At 42.8% G+C, this 22,989-nt stretch overlaps 8 protein-coding genes across 8 annotated transcripts; 4 read left to right on the top strand and 4 right to left on the bottom strand.

Moving 5' to 3' along the window:
- Nucleotides 1-1,538: 1,538 nt before the first annotated feature.
- BDB00DRAFT_768740 (uncharacterized protein) lies at nucleotides 1,539-1,889 on the top strand (the record flags this gene model as incomplete). Its single annotated transcript, XM_053119763.1, has 1 exon — nucleotides 1,539-1,889. A coding segment is annotated over one exon (351 nt), but the record flags the coding sequence as incomplete, so codon positions are not given.
- Nucleotides 1,890-2,906: 1,017 nt separating this feature from the next.
- On the bottom strand, nucleotides 2,907-5,523 carry BDB00DRAFT_837350 (P-loop containing nucleoside triphosphate hydrolase protein). The gene is made up of 2 exons (XM_053124546.1): nucleotides 5,395-5,523; nucleotides 2,907-5,259 (listed from the first exon to the last, which is right to left on the bottom strand). The coding sequence occupies exons 1-2, from the start codon at nucleotides 5,411-5,413 to the stop codon at nucleotides 3,251-3,253; spliced, it is 2,028 nt and encodes a 675-aa protein (XP_052976747.1). The 5' UTR covers nucleotides 5,414-5,523; the 3' UTR covers nucleotides 2,907-3,250.
- A 1,286-nt stretch (nucleotides 5,524-6,809) lies between these two features.
- Nucleotides 6,810-7,562, bottom strand: BDB00DRAFT_731426 (uncharacterized protein; the record flags this gene model as incomplete). Its single annotated transcript, XM_053118322.1, has 2 exons — nucleotides 6,810-6,849; nucleotides 7,273-7,562. Coding segments are annotated over 2 exons (330 nt in total), but the record flags the coding sequence as incomplete, so codon positions are not given.
- A 437-nt stretch (nucleotides 7,563-7,999) lies between these two features.
- Nucleotides 8,000-8,696, top strand: BDB00DRAFT_551060 (uncharacterized protein). The gene has a single exon (XM_053117820.1). The coding sequence runs from the start codon at nucleotides 8,083-8,085 to the stop codon at nucleotides 8,521-8,523; it is 441 nt and encodes a 146-aa protein (XP_052976745.1). The 5' UTR covers nucleotides 8,000-8,082; the 3' UTR covers nucleotides 8,524-8,696.
- Nucleotides 8,697-11,735: 3,039 nt separating this feature from the next.
- BDB00DRAFT_768696 (mate-domain-containing protein) lies at nucleotides 11,736-13,415 on the top strand (the record flags this gene model as incomplete). The annotated part of the gene is made up of 3 exons (XM_053119757.1): nucleotides 11,736-11,942; nucleotides 12,022-12,292; nucleotides 12,394-13,415. The coding sequence occupies 3 exons, from the start codon at nucleotides 11,736-11,738 to the stop codon at nucleotides 13,413-13,415; spliced, it is 1,500 nt and encodes a 499-aa protein (XP_052976744.1).
- A 1,093-nt stretch (nucleotides 13,416-14,508) lies between these two features.
- BDB00DRAFT_837342 (uncharacterized protein) lies at nucleotides 14,509-14,953 on the bottom strand. Its single transcript, XM_053124545.1, has 2 exons — nucleotides 14,627-14,953; nucleotides 14,509-14,532 (listed from the first exon to the last, which is right to left on the bottom strand). The coding sequence occupies exon 1, from the start codon at nucleotides 14,850-14,852 to the stop codon at nucleotides 14,628-14,630; it is 225 nt and encodes a 74-aa protein (XP_052976743.1). The 5' UTR covers nucleotides 14,853-14,953; the 3' UTR covers nucleotides 14,509-14,532; nucleotide 14,627.
- Nucleotides 14,954-16,339: 1,386 nt separating this feature from the next.
- On the bottom strand, nucleotides 16,340-17,108 carry BDB00DRAFT_550916 (uncharacterized protein). Its single transcript, XM_053117819.1, has 3 exons — nucleotides 17,044-17,108; nucleotides 16,828-16,959; nucleotides 16,340-16,741 (listed from the first exon to the last, which is right to left on the bottom strand). The coding sequence occupies exons 2-3, from the start codon at nucleotides 16,923-16,925 to the stop codon at nucleotides 16,522-16,524; spliced, it is 318 nt and encodes a 105-aa protein (XP_052976742.1). The 5' UTR covers nucleotides 16,926-16,959; nucleotides 17,044-17,108; the 3' UTR covers nucleotides 16,340-16,521.
- Nucleotides 17,109-21,411: 4,303 nt separating this feature from the next.
- On the top strand, nucleotides 21,412-21,610 carry BDB00DRAFT_837307 (uncharacterized protein; the record flags this gene model as incomplete). The annotated part of the gene is made up of 1 exon (XM_053124544.1): nucleotides 21,412-21,610. A coding segment is annotated over one exon (199 nt), but the record flags the coding sequence as incomplete, so codon positions are not given.
- Between the last annotated feature and the right edge of the window lie 1,379 nt (nucleotides 21,611-22,989).

Genomic DNA, 22,989 nt, shown 5'->3' with positions numbered 1-22,989 from the left:
GAAGAACACTATAAACGATGACTTCCTACTGTACATCTTTTGACCCTTTTGTTCCATTGATTACCTTGTTCACCCGCCATCCCTTTGTGCACTTTGAGAGTACCAAGTAATTTGGCCAAATTGTTGCTTAACAATAATGCGCTTTCACTCTACGGAGTTTTCATTTCAAGGGAAAGCTGTTGGAATGTTCGAGGTTTGACACACGCATCACTTTGTCACTATCCAAAAAAGAAAGATCTGTGTTGCGCTCTTCCTGAAATCCTCATTCCTAGACTACCTTTGCTTCCTGGTGATTTACGTCCCTTATGCTTGTCAATAGTATGGGTTTGTGCATACGCGTTCATTGCCTTCGTTATGTAATAAAAAAATTGTAAAGAGAGACGTAGCGAATTTTCCACCACTGTTGCCTATTTCCACAGCAAAATTAACATTGTGTTTCTGACCTTCTCTTTGCAAACTTTTGTCGTTGTCGAGTTAGTGATGTTATAATGGAGCTTGAGAGAGATATCCATACCATATCCTGCTTTACAGTATTGCAGTTGCACTTTACTATATGTTAGTAGCACCGTTGACTGTACATTACGTCCAACTTAGCAAAACACATGGTCCCTTTTGGCATACATTACGACCCGCTTAAATTTTGGTATGCCTTGTCTTTTAGTTGCCGCAAAATATCAACTTTAGAAAGAGGTGGAGAAAACAGAAAAGTGTGCTGGGAACAAGACTTCTCCCAGCAGTAATTTCACTCACGACTGGTGCAGCAATGTCTTTGCTCTTATATTACATGCGTTTGTTTTGAACCAAGTAGGGCTTGCTGTATAATGAAAGTTTCAAGGCTATGTATTTGATAATTCTATTTCATCATATTTTGAGCCACTGATCCGGTCAGTGTACGTGAAGGTTAACCAAGCTCATATCAGCTTTAGCAATATGTCAAGAGAAGTACTTGGTCTCTGGATCGCATTTAAAGGCACTGTATATACAACCGTGGTCGACGGCTGATAATGAGCGCCGAATTGAGTATCTGTCCCTCCAATTGTGATCGTCGTCCAGCCTTGTGCAAACAAACCCTGAGCGAAAAGGAACCGAAATTGGAACACTAGCAAACATGAACTAAGAGATAGCAAGGGTGAGTGATTTTCAGCATTGATTCTGGAAAAGAAATAGCTGTAAAAGATAACGAACAACAACAGCTCTAAACATATGTTGTTTCCATTGTTTAACACATAAAAGCCTTAAAATTTATGCCTACAAGAGTCTTTCTGTTAAGTGATATAAAAGAGATCGGAATCAAGAGTTGAATAGTCTGATGTAAACGTATGTTGTAACGCAACAAAACTACTCTGACATAATTTTAATGCATAAATAGCATTCTATTACGTACTATCATAGGTGTTTTGAAATACTTTGCACCTACATGAAGTGCGCTATACTTCGTACGTAAGCCTGAAAACGCAATTTTAGGAGCCATGTCTGCCACTGGCTTAGTTAATGTTAGTTTGAGAAGTCCTCAGCGTCTTCAAAAATGAAAGCTCGGACGCCAAACTGATGGTTATAGCATAGAAACAGTAACAGGGCATTATTCAAGCTTTCTAAAGGGTACTTCTGATGAAATGGATGAGTATCCATTAATGAAAAGACATTGTCTTGTCATGGATAGGCCAATGATTATAGCTCAGCTTATAAAAATGGCCATCAACTTGAAACGTGAGAGCAGAATGGTCATGATTCAACACATTGTGGCGCGACAAGGTAGCGAGCTTGAGTGTGTCTTCGCAAAGAGACTGAAGAGAGTGATTGGTAGTGCTGTCATCACCATCCTTGTTCGGCCATCGCAATCGACTTTCTTCATGGTATCCGCAATCATAGAAGACAACAACGGGTCATAATACCTGGTTCGTAAATCTATACAGTTCCTCCAACTTGTTCTTGTCTGTGATGGATCAAGCGGCAATTTCACCAACCTACATATCATAAACATATGGAAGAAAGACAACACCATACTCTTGCCTTGCCACGCGAGGTAACTTACAAGTCAGAAATGCCTTCTATACATTGGACTTGAAAGAATTCATGCCGGTCGCCAGAGTCAAAAGGTGGAGATTGGCAGTTTTTGGAGATATGCGCCTCCTCGTCCATTTAACATTTACAATGTTCATCAGTCAGTGAGCGCATATTATCCAGGTATATCAGCAGCCATAGGGGAAAAAATGGATTTAACATTGGTGATGTCAACATCTATACTGTTTATAAGCTCCTCTACGAAAGAGAACCCAGTGCACGAGGAGATGCCAAAAGCGTAGTATTCAAATGAATTGAATCAACTCCAAAATGGATGGTATCGATAGTGTTTCATCCATTAAGGCTACTACTGACTCAAAGCATTTCTCCCCGAAAAGCATACGCATACAACCTACTAACACATTGTAACGACGCAGCACTGCTCTGTGTGTAATATACTGATAAACGGCTGAAAAATGAGAATTGACTGCGTCATTTCCGTAGAAAATGCCAACACCGGTACAGCGACGCTTGAAAGCGAGAGCGTGAAATGCCCTAATGCTATAATCGTGTCCGTATCGCGTAAGGCTTTTGGTTGCCAAAGGCAACCAGTGGATGGTTGCGTGACAAAACAAAAGGTGTTCTCAGCGAGACACCGCTGCACAGAGCATATATAAAAAGACATTGGGAAACAACTAGATGACATGCGCCGCAAATTTGTATGTTTCACTTTATTAGCGCTCAAAGAATTTTTTTTTGGCAGTACGTTACTCCACGGACGGCAACATTGGGAACTTGTATTGAATCTCGTATAACAAAGATGTATCCTACTGTAAGCGAAGGAGACCATAGGGTACTTACCGAAATCCAAATTCCAGAAGAATATTATAGCAACAAATACCATCCCGTCTTTAAAAAAAGTCGCTTCTGATCTAATACTGTTCCTCAAAAAAGGCTTCCTTATATTTCATTCGCGCTGTAGTAGTAAATGAGAGCATTGCTTGTGTTGATTTTTGAGGTTTATTAGCATGTTGCTTGATGTGTTTTTATGATAATATGATGAATACAGAAAATATAAGAAAAGAAAGATGGTGTACAATATGCGTGTAGAAATGACTAAGGGTGTGCAAGCAAATGAACAATAAGACTATTTTAACTTTGTATGTGTATAGCATGTGTTTGTAGCGAGGAGAAAAGGGAAGGAGAAAATGCCAAATTAGGTATATTCAAGGAAAAAAAATGTAAAGATCTATCGACGTCCACCGTAGCCACCGCGGTTACCACCACCATAGCCACGGTTGTTGTTGCGACCGCCATAGCCACCGCCACCACCGCCACGGCCATAGCCACCACGGCCACCGCCACGGCCACCACCACGGCCACCGTAGCCACCTCCGCCGTTATTGTTTGGACGATCGGCCAATTCGGGCAATTCCTTGGGAGCAATAAGCTTGATACCACGACTATCATCGTAGGGTCTGCCGACGAGGAACACTTGTCCATCGTCCTTGATCTCAACCTTACTTGATACGACATCAAAGACGACGCCCATCATATCACGAGTCATACGATAGCCCATACAATCATCGTAGGTGAGCTCCGAGAAATCGCGCGAGATGATGTTGCGGACATAACCTGGGTTATTGATCGTGTATGGGATCTGGAACATGAGGGTCATACGGCCTTCCATGGATGACAAGAGCGAACGAGTGGGGATACCTTGATGGTAGCCACTGACAAACGCCAAAGCAGCAGCGACAGCATTCTCAGGACCGTGCTTTTCAATCAATTGCTGTGCGGATTCCTTGAAAAAGGGGAGGACTTCGGGATTCACCGTGTCAATTTGTCGGAATGCATCTTCGGTCGTGGCCTTGATGATATCTTCTGGACGGGGAGCAGACATGGTTTCAAATTGGACACCAGTACGACGCGAAATGTGTTGCAACAGACCTTCTTCTTGGGGCTTGTAGAAGGTGACACAGACACCCTTACGGCCAGCACGGCCGGTACGACCTGATCGATGGACATAACTTTCGGTATCCTTGGGTGGTTGACAGTTGATGACGAGATCGACTTGAGGAATATCGAGACCACGGGCCAACACGTCGGTACAGACAATGCAGCGGTACTTGCCTTCACGGAAAGCTTTCATGGTCGATTCACGCGATGTTTGTGCAATATCACCGTGGAGCACGGCAGCATCCTGCTTGAGCTTTTCATGAGTGCCCAACTCGTTGGCATCGGCCTTGGTGGCACAGAAAATGACGGTTAATCCACTCTTGCCATAGACATTGACGACATCGCCAATGATATCGGCACGCGCTTGATACGACGAAGGCATGGCAATGTGACGAATGTTGGTGTTGGTACGGTTCTTGGCATTACCGACCAAATCAATACGCTTGTAATCCTCCTTCATGAATCGCTTGATCGTCTCCAACACCGACTCGGGAACAGTGGCAGAGAACAATAAAGTCTGGTAGTTGCGTCCTTCTCCGTCATTGCTTTGCTGTTGCTTGATATGGTCCAAGACTGAAAACATTTCTTGTTCGAAACCACGAGCGTCCAACATTTCATCAGCTTCGTCGAGAATTACGAATTCCAGGCTGTGCAATTTCAAGTTGCCGTAATTGATGTGATCCAAGATACGGCCGGGAGTACCAACAATAACGTCCACACCGCTGCGCAACACTTGTGTTTGCTCTTTGTACGGCGTACCACCATACACTGGCAAAGTTTGCAGACGGTTTCCGGAAACAGACTCGAAATCACCACAGACTTGTTTGGCTAAATCACGGGTAGGACACAGCACAACGACACGAGGAGCACGGCCGTACTTGGTGGTGCTGTTGTTATCCAAGGAAAGCTTTTCAATCACAGGTAAGGCGAATGCTAAGGTCTTGCCAGTACCAGTACGAGCACGAGCCAATACGTCGTTACCATCAAAGATCGGGTCAAAAGTTGACGCTTGAATTTCGAAAAGCGAGCGAATGCCACGGGTCTCCAAGTTCTTGATGGTGCTCTCAGAAATGCGGAAACTGGTCAATCGCAAGTTCTCTGGAATTTCTTCTTCTCCTTCGACTGCTGCAGGTTCTTCCTCGACCTTGCGCTTCTTGGCACCGGGTTCTTGTTGTTCAGCAGAGGCGTCAAACTTGAAGTGTTGTTGCTGCGGCTGTTCTTCTTCGAAAGACTTGTCCTCACGATCACGCTTTTTTGATCCGTCCTTGTAGGAAAATCCACCTTTAGACGACGATCGATCTGTTTTTTTTAAGATATATATGCAACGATCAGATTCCATATCTTTGTGTGTCAAGGTACGCCAAGGTACAAAGGTACAAACATACACACGCACACACTATACTATGATTAGGGATAAAAGTATATAAAACAAACCTGAATATGATGTTGGCATAGTTTCGAATGAAGCAGAAATGTAAGAGAGAGGGAAGGGAAAAAAGAGAAAGGACTTTCCGCTGGGTGTATGTACCTGAAAGGTGAAAAAAAGAAATTCTAATTTTTCAAGCAGCTTTCAGTGGCTTACTGCGATCCAATCATAAGACGACCTTGGTTTCAATCAGCATTGTAACTCATTATTAACTAGCCTCGGGCTTTGCTTGGTTTCAAGTCGGCGTCTTTGCGGTCTGGCACCTTGACAGATTGGTTAACATGACAGCTTTTTCATTTTACCCACGACATGTTGCCAGGTTGCTACTTGGTTGCTAGATCATACGTCTCGGTTGCTAATAGGTTGTTGCTAGGCTACTACCCAGTCGCTAAATTTGTTTCGAGTTCTTGGACTTTTGAAAATTACGAAATCCTCTACTGTCTGTATACGCTGGACTTGAGAAGTCACTGTGCTGATAACTATTCGATAGATTGGGTCATTATTAACCTACGGTAGTGCTACTGCTGGTGTTTTTCGTTTTTGCGGTGTATATTTACTTGGTAATATAATCATAATTTAAAGGCGAATGCATGTGTTACAGATGAAGTCATATACCCCATGACAAAACTGTTGTCTCTCGTAATATTTATTTACAAACTCGAAATAAATAAAGAAAGGTTCTGAATGTGTGCGCGTGATGGAAGCGAAAAAAAAAACAGACGTGCGTTTGAAGTTGTGCGCTGTTGCGTTTGCATGTATATAATAATAATAATAATAATAATAATAGGACTAATGCTTCCTGTTTGAAAAGAAAGAGGGAGGAATCCCTTCTACGTTATATTATCCGCGAGATTTAGATAGATGAGTGTGAGTGAGTTGAGAATGACAGTGAGAGAGAGTGTGTGACAGTGAGTGTGTGTGAAAGTGAGTGAAAAAGACATCTAAAGTATATAGGTTTAGAAAGAAACAAAGTTATATAGTATATAGTTCGGATAGAAGAAAGAATAGGGGGAGAAAACGTCGAGTCCTCCCAATTCAAAAAATAAAATAAAAGAGAAAATCCATCATAAAATAAAGAAAACAACCCCATTATAATAATAGTAGTAATATAGAAATAAAAAAATAGAAATATAGTTTATATATGCCATCCTTTTGCTCATCTCTTGCGCTTCTTGACCGGTTGGAATGCGCCGAAATCCTCTTGTTGTTGCTGTTCTGACGATGACAGTTGCGGCGGCGGCGGCGGCCTACCGGAAGCTGCTGCTGCACTCGCTGCTGGCGATGTCGCCGTTGTCGTCGTTGAAATGGACGGTGTCCTCGGCCGATGGTGATGCTGGTGGTGATGGTGATAATAGTCCTGCATCGTCGAAGATGACGACGTTGTAGAGGGCGGCGGCGGAGGCATCTCCGCGTCATGCGGATGATAGGCCGAAGGAGCCGAGAGATTGTGGATCGATGGGAGCCTAATATCATATTCGGATAACCGATGTTGTGCAGGTGGGGGTGGAGGGTGCTGTTGTTGTTGTTGTTGTGATGGCGATAATTGCGGTTGTTGTTGCTGTTGAGATTGTGATGGTGCTGGTGCATGCTGAGACGTTGGAGGCTGTTGTTGTTGTGGATAATGGGGTGGTAGTGGCGAAGGTTGATGGGGTTGCGGATAATGTACGGAAGGAGGAGACGAGTGTGGATGATGGTGGTGATGATGATGATGAGGAGGAGGTGGAGGTGGATGAGCAGCAGCATGATGATGATGGTGATGGTGCTGTTGTTGATGAGGATGCTGCGAAGAAGAAGGCGGTGGAGGAGCAGTAGCCGCAGCCGGTGGCGACGACGTCGAAGAAGACGAAGACGTCGACGACGAGGGTCGTGTCGTATTGTTCAAAAACTGATTCACAATGGCAGGATCCAGATCGGCATTCGGCTGAGCCGACTGCAATATCACTCTCAACATATCCTCAATGGTCTTTAACCGCTCCTCAATGGCATCCAGCGCAGCCTTGCTCAGCGTCGTACGCTTGTCGTCGCCCTGGCTCTGGGTCGCCGATGGATAGATACAAGGCACGCCTGATTTCTCACAGCTACGGCACGGTTGTTCGCCATTGCACTTTGTCTTTTTACGACGACATTCTCCACATGCACTGACAATCTTGGCGCGTTTTTTTCGCGGCTGTTGCGGATCCCCTCCGCCGGATTGCGTCGACGACGACGAAGCTGGCACATGCTGCTGTGAAGGTGGTAGCGGCTGTGGTTGTACGGCTACAGCTTGTTGTTGTTGCTGCGATGGCGTTGGAGGTGGTACTGACTGCGAAGGTGTTTGTTGGTGTTGTTGTTCCTCATCGCCAGGCATCGTGTTAAGGGCAATTTGTTTTTGAAATTGGGTTGTTTTTGTTGTTGTTGTTTTAAACGCGCACGCACGAGCACTTGAACAGGTAGGGGAGAATTCAAAAAAGAAAAAGAAAGAAAAGGAAAAAAAGAACGGAAGTAGTTGCTAATTTGTTGATATAGAGAGAGAGGGGCGCAGCGTTGTAAAATGGGGTGTGCGGGTTGAAAGGGATTAAAGGAAAGGAACGGTGGACAGAGCGGGCGAACAAAGAGGACGACGGACGAGCCCGGAGAGATGTGAACGAAACGACTGGCACGATGCACAAGCCACACTCAGTGTGTCACACACACACACACGCAACCTCTCACTCTGTATGTGTATACAGACACACCCCAAGCACAAGCAGATGTGTATATGTCGATACATACCCCTTCTTCTTCTGCCCTTATTTTCAGGGACCACATACACACACACACACGCTCTCTCTACTCTCTTACAACCGCCATCAGAATCCAGAACAACCAAGTTTCTTTGGGTGATATTGCCATTTTTTATTGTAACTATATTATTATACAGAAGGACAGAGAGCGCAAGCACTAGCTGCAGTCAACTCCTTTTTTTTGGGTTGCTGGTGCTGGTGCTGCTTCTGCTGCTGCTGCTGCTTTTGCGGATTATTTGGAGTATGCGAGTGTGTGCGTGTTGCCTTTTTTTGCCGAGCCAAAGCGAGGTGCACGCCTATGGTCCCACGTGTGTGCAAACCAAGTGGGTCCATGATACAACGGGCGTGAAAAAAGGACACAATGCAGACGAATAGAGTGACACTGCATTTGTTTAAACCGCTTGGAATCAGCATTGTCATTGTCGTCGATTCTCTTTTTCTCTCGGGGGGGGGGGGGTCGAATGGGTGTGATGAAGGAGTTATGCATGTTTTTGTTATACAGGGCGAGAGGAGGGAAAGGAATGTGTTGTGCGTGCGCACAGTCCAGGCCAGACCAAAGAAAGACAAGAAACACTAATTCGCCACAGTGATCAAGTCAGCCTCTCTCTCCCTCTCTCTATCTCTCTCCGATCTGCGCACCAAGTGTGTGATTCATGTGCCCGCGCGTTGTGTTTCGTGTTTGTATGATGCGTGTTTGCGCCTCACCATACGCCGCCCATCAACCGATGGACGCACGCCGCATGTTAATGTTTATGTGTGGTGTAATCGATTGGAAATGGCCGATGAAACACAATGATCACAACATCCCAACTCCACTCACCGCCCAATAACTGGTCTTTCTCACGTGTGTGCGTGCCTGTGTAGAAGATCTCCCCATAAAGCGATTCACTTTTTTGATTTTCCGCTTCCAAGATTGTAGTACAGTTTCTTTTTTTAGCACGCTGATACATTTTGAAGGTCCTATCGGGCCGCCTTTTTCCCGAGCTTTTGGGACACTAAACATAAGGAGAGAAACAATATATTGGACTCATGTAGGCCCTGCACTCAAATCGATGCATGAAGCCGAAGAGCCAAGATCTTTAATGTACAGAAATACATCCTGCTGTGCACGGTCTTTATTACATATTCGTCGGCAACGATGTCGGCTTTAGTACCGTAAAAGCAAAATTGATAATCTATCTATATGAATATCATGCACGTTACTAACCTACTATGATTACAAATGCTATTATTACCACTTTCGCATACCGTTCTACACAAACTTGCATTACTGAGTAGCTTCTTGGCTCACACCATTATCTACTACACTTGTGCTATTGTCCGGCTGTCAAAAGATGTCCGTCTGTCGCTAACTCCTTTTAGTTACTGCCTAATATAGAACTACAGTTTGATCTCAATGTTTTTATTCTATGTTTGCTATTGTGCATTATCAAGCAATTCATTCAGGGAATATCTTAATAACAAAGGATGATCGAACTGATTATATGTGTGTACTTTACTCCTAATTCTTCGTTTTGTGTCGTATGTAACCATATAGTTTCTATTATATTGCAGGTCATTGTTGTTCTTGCTTCCAAACGATGTGTTTCCCTTTTCTCACCATTGCTACCTTATTACATATCAGTTGTATTTGGTCAGTGTAATAGTAATAGTAGCTTCGGAAAAAATACAATGATGATGCAAAACATATTCCGGGCTCTTGACTATACTTTCCCCCGGCTACATATTATCACTATGTATACCGATTAGTTTCGACAATAGGAGTCGCAAGTACATATGTATATCAACAATTTGCATCATCACTGAGAACATGCTCGGCGCCACAACAGCAAAGAGAAAAAAAATTCTCGATCCGGCAATTTGAAATCTACTTGTCATCATCACCACCATTATTACTGGCTTGGTCTTATCCATGCATAAAAAGATTCGAACTTATGACGAGGCCAAGCCGGAGCAGCACAAACAGCAGCTCTCAAATGACCTATATGTACTGTATATAGTTTCCCCTTAGTAATATGTTGATGCAGATATCATATGTCTTAACATGCAAAGAGCAGGGAAAAGCGGCACAAAATTTTCTGTTCGAGTACTACCGAAGCTGCAATTTGCACCTGATTGATTTATAGTTCTTAGTAATAATGCAACCTACTGGCTCATCAGCTATAGTATCGAAACAAGATCTTTTCTATATGTTAGTTGAGATAGTAAAGGAGGGACTTACCATCCTCACCAGGACGATGCCGAAATGTGATCAATAAATCGTCCCATTTCGACTCCCAGCAGCAACTTTTTATTCATCTACTTCTTTTGATTACTTGATTCCTTCATACTACAAAGCTGACATTAGAGGATGCTTTATTACCACCAGTATAATATGATATACCCCAATGTATAGTTTCCAAGTTGGGATGTTTCCATTCCTCCAGACCACCCTATAGCTCCTCGCTGGCTTTACCAATCGCCTACTGCCAGTAGTTGTATCGGAGATAATGCTAAAGACCTTTCTTGCAGAGGCGTCCGAATTGCATTTACCTGTAGCAAAAGTTCTACGGCGCAACGATGAAAACATCATTGGTTTTACATTCCATGGGGAAGGAAAACCGCCAAGGAACCCCCTTTCTCCTTTTGAGAGAAAAAGACATACCGTACACTACTAGGGGGAGTGTAACAATGGACCTGTTGTCCCGATCAGATTGGGCTTTGCTTCCAGGGTCAAGCCCGTTTGTAGTTTAAGTAACTCAGGTAAAATGGCTATTCTATAAATTATCTACAAGTGGTTGACAGTACATAAGATATATTAGAAAGATCGTGCTACCATCACAACGGCAAAGAAGTGGGGAACTCTGAAAATTATCTTCTGCACAAATGCTAATATTAGAAAAACAATGTGTGCGAAACTGCTACTGTATGTACACACTGGCGTATCATGACGCTACCAGACCGATCTCGTCATGTTACTTTTTTTGACTAACTATACATTACTGCAACAATCAAAGGGAAAATAGGTCGAGTGTCTGTGATGTGTATACTCTTGCTATATCTATGATTGAAAGAGATAATGCTTAGGTACAATGTCGCTTAAACCTTTGCGACTATCGCGCACTCTCATACATATATAGTCGTATATATCCGTGTTTTTCTGGACTGACAGCAAGTCCCGTGCCGCAGGGGTAATCCTCTCCTGTTGAATACACCGTTCACTATCGCTACTAAGGGGGCGAGCCGGTTTGCTAGCGCTACTTGGCAATTGGTACGGAGTGACACTCGAAAGACTCCAATAGTGCTGTTGCATCAATGGTGAAGCATATTTTGTTTATCCCGGTCAAGTTATGAACAATGTGTGCATATGGCATCATGTGTTTCTCTTTTTCTATTTCGTTTTTGTTCATAAATTTCTTTCCTTTATTGTTAATTTGCCACCAACTTTCTTCATTTTTCAGATTTTATTTTACCAACTCTCGTATCGTATACATCCCTGGATTCGATGGATAATGTGGTTTTATAAACTACAGCGAAAATACTTAGCAGATGACGTCAACGGCGATGACGATGAAACTGTTGCATTGTTGACAGCTCCTCCTCCTGCAATGTCTTCTCATAAATCACTGGTTGGAGATAACAGTAGTGTTAAAAAAGCTACTACTGACTATCATGAAGATCAGAGACATCAGCATTATCCCGAATCGTATTCATCCCATTTCCATTGGCTTTGTTGGAGCGTCTTGGCATTAATGAGCGGCCTATTCATCCAAGCGTCGGCCGGCTTGATCACAGTTTCTTTCGTTGGTCATTTGGTAAATACGAATACATATACAATGATAGATAATAATACTGTAATAATGGCGTCCATTAACAAAATTGTAAGCAAATCAGGGAACGAATGAACTAGCTGGCATGTCTCTGGCGCAAATGATTGAACGTTGTTCAATCATGTGTTTATCATTTGCAATGGCTTCCGCACTAGATACTCTATGTGGACAATTCTGGACGGGTGCCCAAGACAAGAAAGCGATCGGATTGCAGCTTCAACGTGCTTGTTGTATTTTCATGGTGATCGCAGTACCTATTTATATGGCTTGGTTTGTCAGTTTGGCATTGCTACGACATGGAGGATTCGTAGATATTCAGGCTGCTCGTTATGCACGTAAGATCTTGCATGCTTTTCCTCGCATTCTTACCGCTAATATAGTTTGAAAACGGAACTATAAGATGTTTAGTGAAGCAAATTGTTTTCGTATATTATAGGCACTTATTTGCTTTTTTGCATACCGGAAAGCTTGTTATTCGGGGGATCACGTATGATTTGCGCCTATCTACAAGCTCAAGGAATTATGCGCGTAGGATTGTATGCAGCAGCTCTCGCAGGACTTCCATTGACCATTGCTGCAAACTACATTTTAGTGAGCGGTGGCAAGGAAGGCGCATATTTTCCAATGAACTTGGGTATCCAAGGCGCTGGGATGGCCGAAACTATCTCTGCAGCAGGCATTTTTATCTTCATGATTATCTACAGTCGTTGGGTTGCTGGGTCACAAGGCTGGGGTGGGTGGACCAGAAAATGCCTATACGGATGGGCACCGATCATACGACTTTTGGTCCCCAGCACATTTATTTTGCTGCTTCAACTAGCCGTTCCTCAACTATGCACCTTGGCCGCATCCCATTTTACTACTGGTGGTGATGATGGTACATCATCCTCTGCACTGCTAGCAGCTCATTTTGTCTTGGTCAGCACCAATGTTGCGTTCCTGTCTTTTAGCGCTTCCTTAAAACATGTCATGACAACCCGTATAGGCAACTTAATGGGCATGGGCAGTTTAAAAGATACCAAGCGTGCCATGTGGGTTGGTTGTTGCCTAGCAATGACAGGTGGTCTCACGTGCGCTACAATTCTGATGGCGTGCCGACACAGATACCCGTATTTCTATACTACCGACAAGAATACTGTACAGATCATCGTTCAGACCATACCGGTGGTGTGCTGTGGTCAGCTTGTTACGCCTTGGAGTTTTCTTGCGACTGGAGCAGCGTACGGTGTGGGCCGTCAACGAGTAGTAGCACTGGTGACTTTGGTGTCGTACTTTTTGGTCGGTGCTCCTCTATGCTATTACTTTGCTTTCATTCTCGGTTGGTCCGTGTTTGGCCTTTGGATCGGATTGGTTGCGGCTGAAGTTGCTGTTGCTGTAATCCTACTTTTCTATCTGCAACAGGTGGTGGATTGGACGGCAGAGGCTCATAGAACTATGATGAGGATAACAAAAGAATAATGGAGAAATAGAATCGCTGTTTCTTTTCTGAAGTGTATATGTTTACTGCATATAACGGGCCATATCCGATAATACTTGTATGAATGTATACATACCCTGTCAGATACTCAATTCGTTTTCTCCTTGATACATACATTTTTCAAGGCCACTTCAGCACTGTAATTATGCTTAGCAACAGCGAAAAGTCGTACACGAACTGGCAATAGACCCACCAGTACAGTGTTGTGCTGTAAGAAATGACAAAATCTGCATTTTGAGTTAGGCGATGTAACTTTATGCATGCTTTTAAGATTTGGTCAGCAACAACCACACATTCTCTCAAGCTGCTTTTCTTCTTCCATATCCATCTTGCTCATATTCTCCTAGACACTTTCAGTAAACTTATGCGCCCGTTACATACATAAATCGATCTTAATGGGCTCAATGCGTCTTCCAACATCCCATAGGGTACTTGATCATTTCTGATATTGGGGCTGAGAAGCATGATGCACACTCTTCCTTGTACGGATATTAACATCGATCCAACGCCATGAAACTGACGCGTATGTATGGATTTTGTCAGACTATAGATTGCACAGACACAAGCATTCCAGAAAGTCATATATCGACATGATGTCTGAAAGGATAACGCTAGTGATTACCAAAAATAGGGGGTCAAAAGAATAATCCATAGTAGAAATGTTATAAATACTGGAAAGGAAGACAGGTAATGAACGAAGAAGATAAAAAACTCTAATTGCACATCAGTTGCTATGGCGACGCCTCGTCGATACTGTACATAGGGGTGAAAAAGGAATGTTACATACCTACTATAAGTAGATCGGTTATGTTAGTGGTCTGACAAGAGGCACAAAAAACGGGAAGCATGACAAAAGTTTACCCACTGCTGTCGTGATTTCGCTTTTGCACATCACCGCTACTTTCGGTTTACCACTTTACACGACAATATATATATATATATATATATGTGTGTGTGTGTGTGTATTTGACATACTTTCCTGAGGAAATCGTACAAAATGCCCAACAAAAATAAAGACGGTCCATTTGACGACCTGGTCTGGCAAACTCGTGGCTACGATGCATTGAGCCCGTTTATATCGAGTTAAGTAACGGGCGCGTAAGTTTACCGAAAGTTCCAACTGTCTAAGAAGAAGAAAATCAGCTCGAGAGAATGTGTGATGATTTTAATAAAGGTGGGTTTGATGCTTTAGATCACCAAATTAAAAGCATGCATAAAGTTACACCGCAACTCAAAACTAGAAGAAGCTTGTTGAGTCGACAGATCCAGTATGATATCAGCAGACCTCCAATGTTCCTTGGTTTAGAAGAGAGGGTCAATCGATCCAGTCCGTTTAATATACGAACAAATAACAAGAGCGTACCAACATATGCAACAGGAGTAACGTCTGAGTCAAGGTATGACTTGTAAGCCACCATAGAAGTTGATATATAACGAAACGTGATACCATAGCAACTCAGATGGCGTGGTCTACATTAATCGTAAGATCGCTTACAGTGTAGAGCTGGCAATCAATTTTAGATTCTACGTTAACAAAAACACGTTTCGCTTCCCAACATATTTGGCTTACCCTATTCGTAATCAACACAGTGGAAAGGAGCAAAAATGAAGGGGACAACAATCGGGCCACCCACGGTCAACAATCGGGTCACAATGCATGGGCGGACGTGTGCCCTTCTTGTCTTATGTGGACGTTGCATGGAGAGCCAATAAATGCAGCCCCATACCGGGTACGTGCACAGGCTGACACTGTGTTTTTCGATGACTTGCTTGTTGAGTAGATCCTTTTGCTTGATCTAATAGAGTTGCATTCTCCTGTGACATATGTAAGTCAGTCCGTTTTAGAGGAAAGTCTCTGAAAGAATCCGAACTTGGCCTGATATTTGCCTCAGCGTCCATGGATCGTTGATGCAAATGCTGCATCCAGGTTTGCTTGGAGGCGAGGCCCTACTAGATATGAGGGCGTCAGTGGGACTGCCTGTTGTGGGATAAACACATGCTAATAATGCTGGATTCAGACTCGGCAGTGTATCAACGTCCGTGCGAATTGTTTATTTGTCGAAAATATTGCTGGCGCCCGCTCCATCTCCAGAGTAGCTTCCCCCACTGGTTTCTCAAATAGCCATGCTATTTACGTCGACGGACTGCCACGGCTACTGTAAAGAGACACAGAGACAGGAAATTTTTTTAAAACAAAAGTATTACCATACTCAGTATACAAACATAGGCTGTGGCACGCTTGGAACATTTAAAAACAGTGACGACGATGGATAGTTACATGTAAGAGCGGTATATAAACGCAACGAAAGAAACTATATTATTGATGAATGTGACATATAATTGGAGCGCTAAAATTATACATTCTCCTAATCTTTGCTGCCATATCCTATCAATCCTTAATAAACCACGTATTCATGACGAAGTTTCAACCCGTTTCTTCCTGGATCTCTTGGTAGGTGAAATATAGACTATATCTCTTGAATCAGTCGAACAGTCGCTGCTGTTGTTCCCTCCATCACTATTCAAATAATCCGTAACGGTAAGAGAGCTACCAATGATAAATTGCTGTTCATTTGTGTTTAGTAAAAAATGAGCACAAAATAGACGCAGAATAATGAGAGAATTTTTACTTTATATGATACCTTCAGTTTCCATAGATCTTTTACTAACTTGGGCATGAACGTTGTTATCATGCCAATAGGACATAGCAATTGGAATACCATCACTTGATCAAATACATAAACACCTCGTACCGGTTCTGCTAATGAATAAACATAAAGTTATGTGTATCATTACACGATCAGTATTATCTCAGGGGCATTCGAATTACCTTGAACATACATATCACTCTGATATTTACCATACACTTGAACTTCAAAGAGTTGAATACTTCAAACCGCAGCAGGTATTCAAGGTGTAAAGCCTCTAGTTGATAGAGCAATGTAGTTAAGGGAAGTCGGCAAAATAGATCCGTAACTTCGGGATAAGGATTGGCTCTAAGGGTTGAGCAATTGGACTTTCTAGAGTCCTCTGTTGGCCGACTGGTCTGGCTTTTATTGGATCGTCATCTCCGTCGGTGATTGTACTTCAACTGTTGTTTAAAGTTTTTGCCAGCTTATTCCGGTCCCCAATATGATGCTGATGGTTGTTGGTGTTGGGAGGTCCACTGATCTCGACGAGTGAAAAATCCATGTAATAATCTTTCAAAGTAAACACTCCATCAGGAATTCTTCCTTTCGATCTGGTATCATCATCCGTTTGTGCAGCATATTCTTCTTCTTTCGATGCAGCAAGAGCTGTATCACTCCTATACGAATAATGAAAAGTAATGATTATGTCAGAAGATGAATTCAAAGTATCGATAATGAAGGGAATAATCGGATAGTTGCATACCACATGAATTCAATGTTATCATATCCTTTGAAAAGCTTCTTGATCGTAGGCGCAAGAAAAGTCGAAATATAGTTCATTTCACTTTGATTTTTCAACATGGATGAAGATCCCTTGTCATCACATACATCTCGGCTGTTGTTTAAATTGTAACGCATTAGTTTTATATGTATTACACCAAATACAAAAAGGAAAAATAGTACTGCTAAAAGTACTTACTAGTCTTTCAACACTTTGATCACTTTCCGGTAGGCTGCAGTCAATAGTGATGCGACGTGGATTTACACCGAGGGGAGCAGAGGCGGTGGTATCAGTGAAGAGGTAGGCAACTGGATGGCGGATAACCATGGTATATAAAATACCATCAGATTACTGGCTGACATCATGAGTGGCATCGAGAGAAATAAACTTGGCATTCAAGAGCAAATCCTTCTGCCAAGGAGCAAAGAAACCGAACGTAAAGTTATCTTCAGTAAGATATTTCACTGCTTGCTGTTGCTGGTTTTCATCAATGGTGATCTTTTCAATGATCTAGACTACGCATCATCATTTTTCTTGATGTGACGTTTGCTGATCTAATTGACAACCGCAACGACTATAGGATTTTTCATTAGGTAAAGGACGTTTGAACATCGGTATGCATTTACAATAGCTGAACATTAGAACAGGTCTTTTGGAAACACATACGTTCAATTCCATCATCATAAATAACAGAAATCGTATACGACGCTATCACTTCACACCCATCACCTAAAAATCCTTTTAACTTACCACTTTCGCATTATCTTTTCGACGAACTCTTTCGCCCTTTCTGGGTCTACATCCGTTGCTGCTCTCATACGACGATTATTTCTCCTATTGACAGCCTTAACATCTTCGATGTCGCTTTTAACAGCTGCCTGATATAACTTGGTTGATGACGTTGTATCAAGTCAACTATGCCGTAATACAACAAACATTTTGTTGTATATTATATTAATAAACGAGCAAATATATTTATTTAATGCATATTTAACTTACTCTTGCTTGTGTAAATCGTGGAGATAAGTATATGCCGACTTGAACTTTAGCACTGCCGATCGAATGCAATCCTCCGGCGTAGAATCGATGAATGGATCGTCCATAAAATGTCCCAATCGTGCTGGTCTTCTTGTTGATTTTGCTGTTGTCATTGTCGTTGTAGTGGCGTACCATCATTGGTTGAGAATCCAGGACGTTTACGTTTATCGACTTTCTTCAAGTTGCGGTTTGTAACGGTGCATACCGTTACGACGATATCCAACCTGCATGGTTGACGATCGACAACGCATGTTTCAAACAATACGATGACTTGCGGTCAACCGCATGGTTGAATGAGTAGCAATAGGCGTGGATACTCTAGATAGAAGTATGATGTAGATCCCTATCGTTTTGTCCTTTGATATATCCAGGTCTCACCTTATTTATTGTATCACACTGTTTACCCATTCACGTTCCCGATTGTAAGTATCTGGGTCGACACTGTTATACGGTTGCAGCTCTTTGACCAGCATCGTTCATAAGATCAGTTGCCGAAATCACAGATTCAATAGCACCTGAAGCTTGCTTTCCCTTCAAACGCTTTGTTTTTTTCGCGGCTCCACTCGTGCATCGTTCCAAAAAGACTTGTTTCCTAAGCGTCTTAATGCTGTATTAGATGCTTTTGTTGGTAGGAATATTTGAATCGTTGATTTAGCTGACCGTCAAGGGTATAGAAAGACCGTAAATTAGTAGCCTCGTCAAACACTGTTTCAATGTTTCGACTTCAAAATGTGAATAACTGTACCGCTGGCTATTTTATAAATCCCGTATGATATTTTATGCTGTATTCTAACAGCTGTTGTCCACGGTAAACTGCTTGATAATGGCTTGACGGAGATCTTTGGTAGTAATGGTGTTCAGCCCAAAATCTTTGTGATTAGACCATTTGACAGCGTCAGATATAACATGCGTTCTTGACGTCTGCGAGCAACGTGATTTGCGTCAAAGTAGACATTTACAAGTTCGTCGATCCTAGTCATTATGGTTGACTAGAAGTAAGTGAGGAATAAGGGGAAAGAAGCAAGAAGTGGCCCGTGGGGCTCCCACGCATTGTGGTCTCTGTGTGGTCCAATTGTTGTCCCCTTCTTATTTGCTCTTTTCAACTGCGTTAATTACAAATAGGGTAAGCCAAATGTGCTGGGAAGCAAGATGTGTTTTTATTAACGTGGAAACTAAATGTTTGTTTGCTATCTCTCTTAGTGGTTGTATTCTTTGAGACCTCTAGCTTGTGTCGCCCAATATTGAAAGCATACTCTGGCAGTCCATAAGTCACTCATGGCACTAGCAAGCCATCGAATCCTAGTGTCAGATATCTTTATCCTCGACCTTAGACTCCTATACCTGAGATGAAAAACAATGGAAAACAAGGGATGAACTACAACGTTTTCCTCGCAACATTTCCAGCCTCTACTCTTTGCTTGACTTGGGACAACTTTTACACTATGCTGCCTTCTATCGCGCCTGCTTCAGTTTTAATTTGTGGCAGACAGATTTGAGACAGCAACAGCACCTTATAATGTCCAGCTTCTTGTCCGCTGGTGCAAAATTGGTGATCTTGGCTCTTGTGAAGCTACCACGAAGGCTTCTGGATAGAAGCAATAATCCAGTTACACCCAGTCTCAGTACTTCCAGATTTCTGTCCAAACAAGAATGGAGGCGCTTTTGCTCAATTTCTATGGCTGTACCTGTGCGCAACCTCTGGGTTTGGGCACTTCACCAAAAACTATCTTGCCGTGGTATGCTACATCGACTTTTTCCAGTCGAATTTGACTCGAACAAATGTCCTGTGTGCGTCCATGGGATTGACGATCTTCACCACTTCCTTGCCGACTGTCCAAAAAAAATCTGGCGCGTATGGCGGTCTGTCTGGCGTGACCTTCTGCTGGTGTCTGTTAACGATGCACAAATCAACGCAGCTGTTTTCCATCTACAATTTCCACCGGATCCACTGAGCACTTGTACTCACATTATAATCGAAGCAATTTTTCATGGCTTATGGCAGGCTCACTGCACCTTGCTTTTGATGACCGACCATTTGTCATCAGCTCTGTAATTCATGCTATCCACAAATCGGTGACCCGTAGAATAGTAGAAAAAAATCTACCTATGCTCAGTTTGTACGCTTTGTGTCTCCTTCTCTCCACCTCTCAATATGACGTGGTTTAGGATAAAACTCAACACGATTTGCGCGCCAAAAAAATCTATACTGAAAGCGATCTCACGATACATATAGACCACGCCATCCAAGTTGCTATGGTTTCACGTTTCGGTACATATCAACTTCTCATCAAACAGTTTGTCGTCGAAAATTGCATGGCATGGCGGCTTTAGACATACCTGGACTCACAGGTTACTCCTGTTGCATATGTTGATACGCTCTTGTTATTTGTTCGTATTTAAACAAACCGGATCGATTAACCTCTATCTCTTAAACCAAGGAATCCAGAAGGTTTTTGGATTCTGGATCTGTCGGCTCAACAAGCTTCTTTTAGTTCTGAGTTGGGCGATGTAACTTTATGCAAGCTTTTAAGATTTGGTGAGCATCAAGCCTACATTTTTTAGCAGCATCACACATTCTCTCAAGCTGCTTTTCTTCTTCCATATCCATCTTGCTCATATTCTTCTAGACACTTGGAACCTTTGGTAAACTTACGCGCCCCTTACATACACCACGGGAAAAAATCCTCGCAATCGTCGCAATCCGTGCAATCCGCGCAAAAATTGGCGCATGTTTAAGGACACACTCCAAACATGGGGCAGGTCTATTTGCACACCCCCTCATGCACACCCCCAATCACACCCAGATAGGATTTCTGTTACACACACCCCGCTGACATTTCTTTCGTGCACACCCCCTCACACCCTTTTGACTGAAAAGAATTGGCAGAATGCATAAAGAAAATTGATACAGGATTCGTCTATTAGTCTAAGTATAAGGTGTTGGCAAAAAGAATTAAAAAAGAGAAAGTGACAGGGAAAGTAAGAAAGGTAGCGAAAAAGTAAGAGGATCAAGTGTCAAATAGCTGATTAATTATTTCGGTTACAGGTGGTTAAGTCTTCGCCCTCAGAATCAGATGCGTGAATGGGATGCACTTCTTCGTCATTGGGAATCGCGGGAAACGGTCGAATAGACCGTTCAAAAGAATCTTCAAAAAGGGGATACCAAGGATCATCGCGAATGCTTTTGTGTGGTCCACGACCCTCAGGGAATATTTCAGGCCACTGGATAGCTGCGTCGTTTTTGGTCATAACGAGTATGAAGTGGTTCCAATAAGCTGTAGGACGATTGGGTGGGTGCGCTTGGCGTGTACTGGGTTGGTTGTTAAAGGGAAGAAAATGTGCGATTGTGCGCCATCTATAACAATTGGCATTTCGAACGTATCAGCGGCAATTTGACTGCTTTCAGGCGAGACGAACCATTCACTTGAATATGGATCGAGTACTTTTAGTAAACGACCCTTGTCATAGTATTGGTAAAGCGTATTGGCGTTGGAGAGGTACTGATCGAGCATCTTGGTCTTGACATCGACGTATCGCTCCTCTGTGTTATACAGCTCAACAGCTAAGGCCCGAAAGCCACAGTTACTGTCTGGCATGGGATTATGCACCAATTCAACAGCTGGTGGAGGAATCCATTTGCAAACAAGGTTGAGGTTAGGTACAAAGCGAATTTTTGGAGGAGGAGGGATGGTGAGCGCCATGTTGTTTGCTTCATTTGCTATTGTTGGCTCCATCTTTCCGTTCCTATAGATATTAAAAATTTAAGTAAAGAATTGGCTATACATCTTAATGCATAAAACTTTACCATATTGCTGCAGCATCACGACCAATGTCGGTGTTTGCTTTCTTTCGGCTTTAAGAGTCTTGATGCTCTAAAGCGATCAGCTCACGCTTGTTGCTGCTGTTTTGTGGTTTTTGAGTGCTTTTGGGGATTGATTTTGGCTGCTGAAGCTGCTCAACGTCAATGAACATATCATCATTGATAGATTGTAGGTGCGCGAGGAGAGTTGCACGTTGTTGATTATCTGGAAAGCGGTGTACAAGATTGTTGAGGCGTGTGAGCTCTCCTTCGATTTGCGATTCCAGGCTTGGGGCTGTAAATGAACCAGTCATCGCCAAACTGTTGCTATTGCTATTGCTCGTTGTGTTTGGTTCTCCTAATAACAACAAAAATCAGATACTGTACGTTACAAATATAACAGCTTTTACATAACAGCCATGGCTACCTTGAGATGCCGTTTTCTCAGGATAAAGGTGCCAGCGTCTGGGAATTAAGCTTAAGGGGATTTCACCCTGTGATGGAAGCACATGGCAGCACGGAATATCATAATGATACTTGATTGCACATCGGCAGTGATCAGTCTTTAACGGATTATTGACTGTTAGCTCGTCGCGGATGGTGTAGAAAGCGAACTTGGAAATTTTACGTTCCAAAGCTGCCAAACGCTGCTTTTGCTGTGGTGGGATGTGCGAGTTTCCGCCAAAACTTTCCTTGTCGATCTGGCGCTTCCAATTCAAGTTCTAATATAAGGAAGAAAGCATGTAAGAGCCTCGTCACTAATGGATCAATATAATTACTATAAGAGATAAACCTTCAATCGATAAAACTCGTCAATTTGCGTAAAGGCAGTTAGGAGATTGCCACTTGAGGACATGATTGCCTTTTTCATGTTGGCATGCGTTCCTTCGACTCTATTTGTGCTGTCATTTCCGAAATGCTTTACATGAGTGAGGCAATTGCCTACCCACTTGTCTTTTGAAGCAAGCTTTCTGTATAACGCAGAAACGTGTTTAAGTCCAAGTAGCATGTAGTCAAAAAATCCATGCTTATTCAATTGTACACACCTTTGCAAATAGTCCATGACAACGTCGGGTCTTTTTGCTTTTTGAGCAGCCTCCTCATACATCTTCATTGCCTATTCTTCGAGCCTCTCGTTCGAAATCGTGGTTGATACTCACTAGCCATTAAAAAATTGATAGCTTTCTCGAGTTCCTCGTAATAGTCCTTGACATCAAAAAGCTTGCGTAGGTTGACCCTGAAGTTGCGTCGTATATGCATCTTGCATAGGATCTTCTTCGCCGTTGGAAAAACGCGGTCGAGAGCAC

The sequence above is a fragment of the Zychaea mexicana genome (genome assembly GCF_025766255.1).
Source record: "Zychaea mexicana strain RSA 1403 chromosome Unknown BDB00scaffold_70, whole genome shotgun sequence".
Classification (NCBI taxonomy): Eukaryota; Fungi; Mucoromycota; class Mucoromycetes; order Mucorales; family Lichtheimiaceae; genus Zychaea; species Zychaea mexicana.
Note: the sequence above shows the minus strand (reverse complement) of the source record. Positions and strands in the feature narration are given on the sequence as shown.

Excerpts from the sequence above, each read along its gene's own strand:
- BDB00DRAFT_551060 (XM_053117820.1), top strand. The coding sequence starts at position 8,083 with ATGTGTATACAGACACACCCCAAGCACAAGCAGATGTGTATATGTCGA.
- BDB00DRAFT_837342 (XM_053124545.1), bottom strand. The coding sequence starts at position 14,852 with ATGGTGGCTTACAAGTCATACCTTGACTCAGACGTTACTCCTGTTGCA.
- BDB00DRAFT_550916 (XM_053117819.1), bottom strand. The coding sequence starts at position 16,925 with ATGTTGAAAAATCAAAGTGAAATGAACTATATTTCGACTTTTCTTGCG. Across the intron at positions 16,742-16,827 it reads GATAACATTGAATTCATGTG|GAGTGATACAGCTCTTGCTG; the intron begins GTATGCAACTAT and ends TTATTCGTATAG.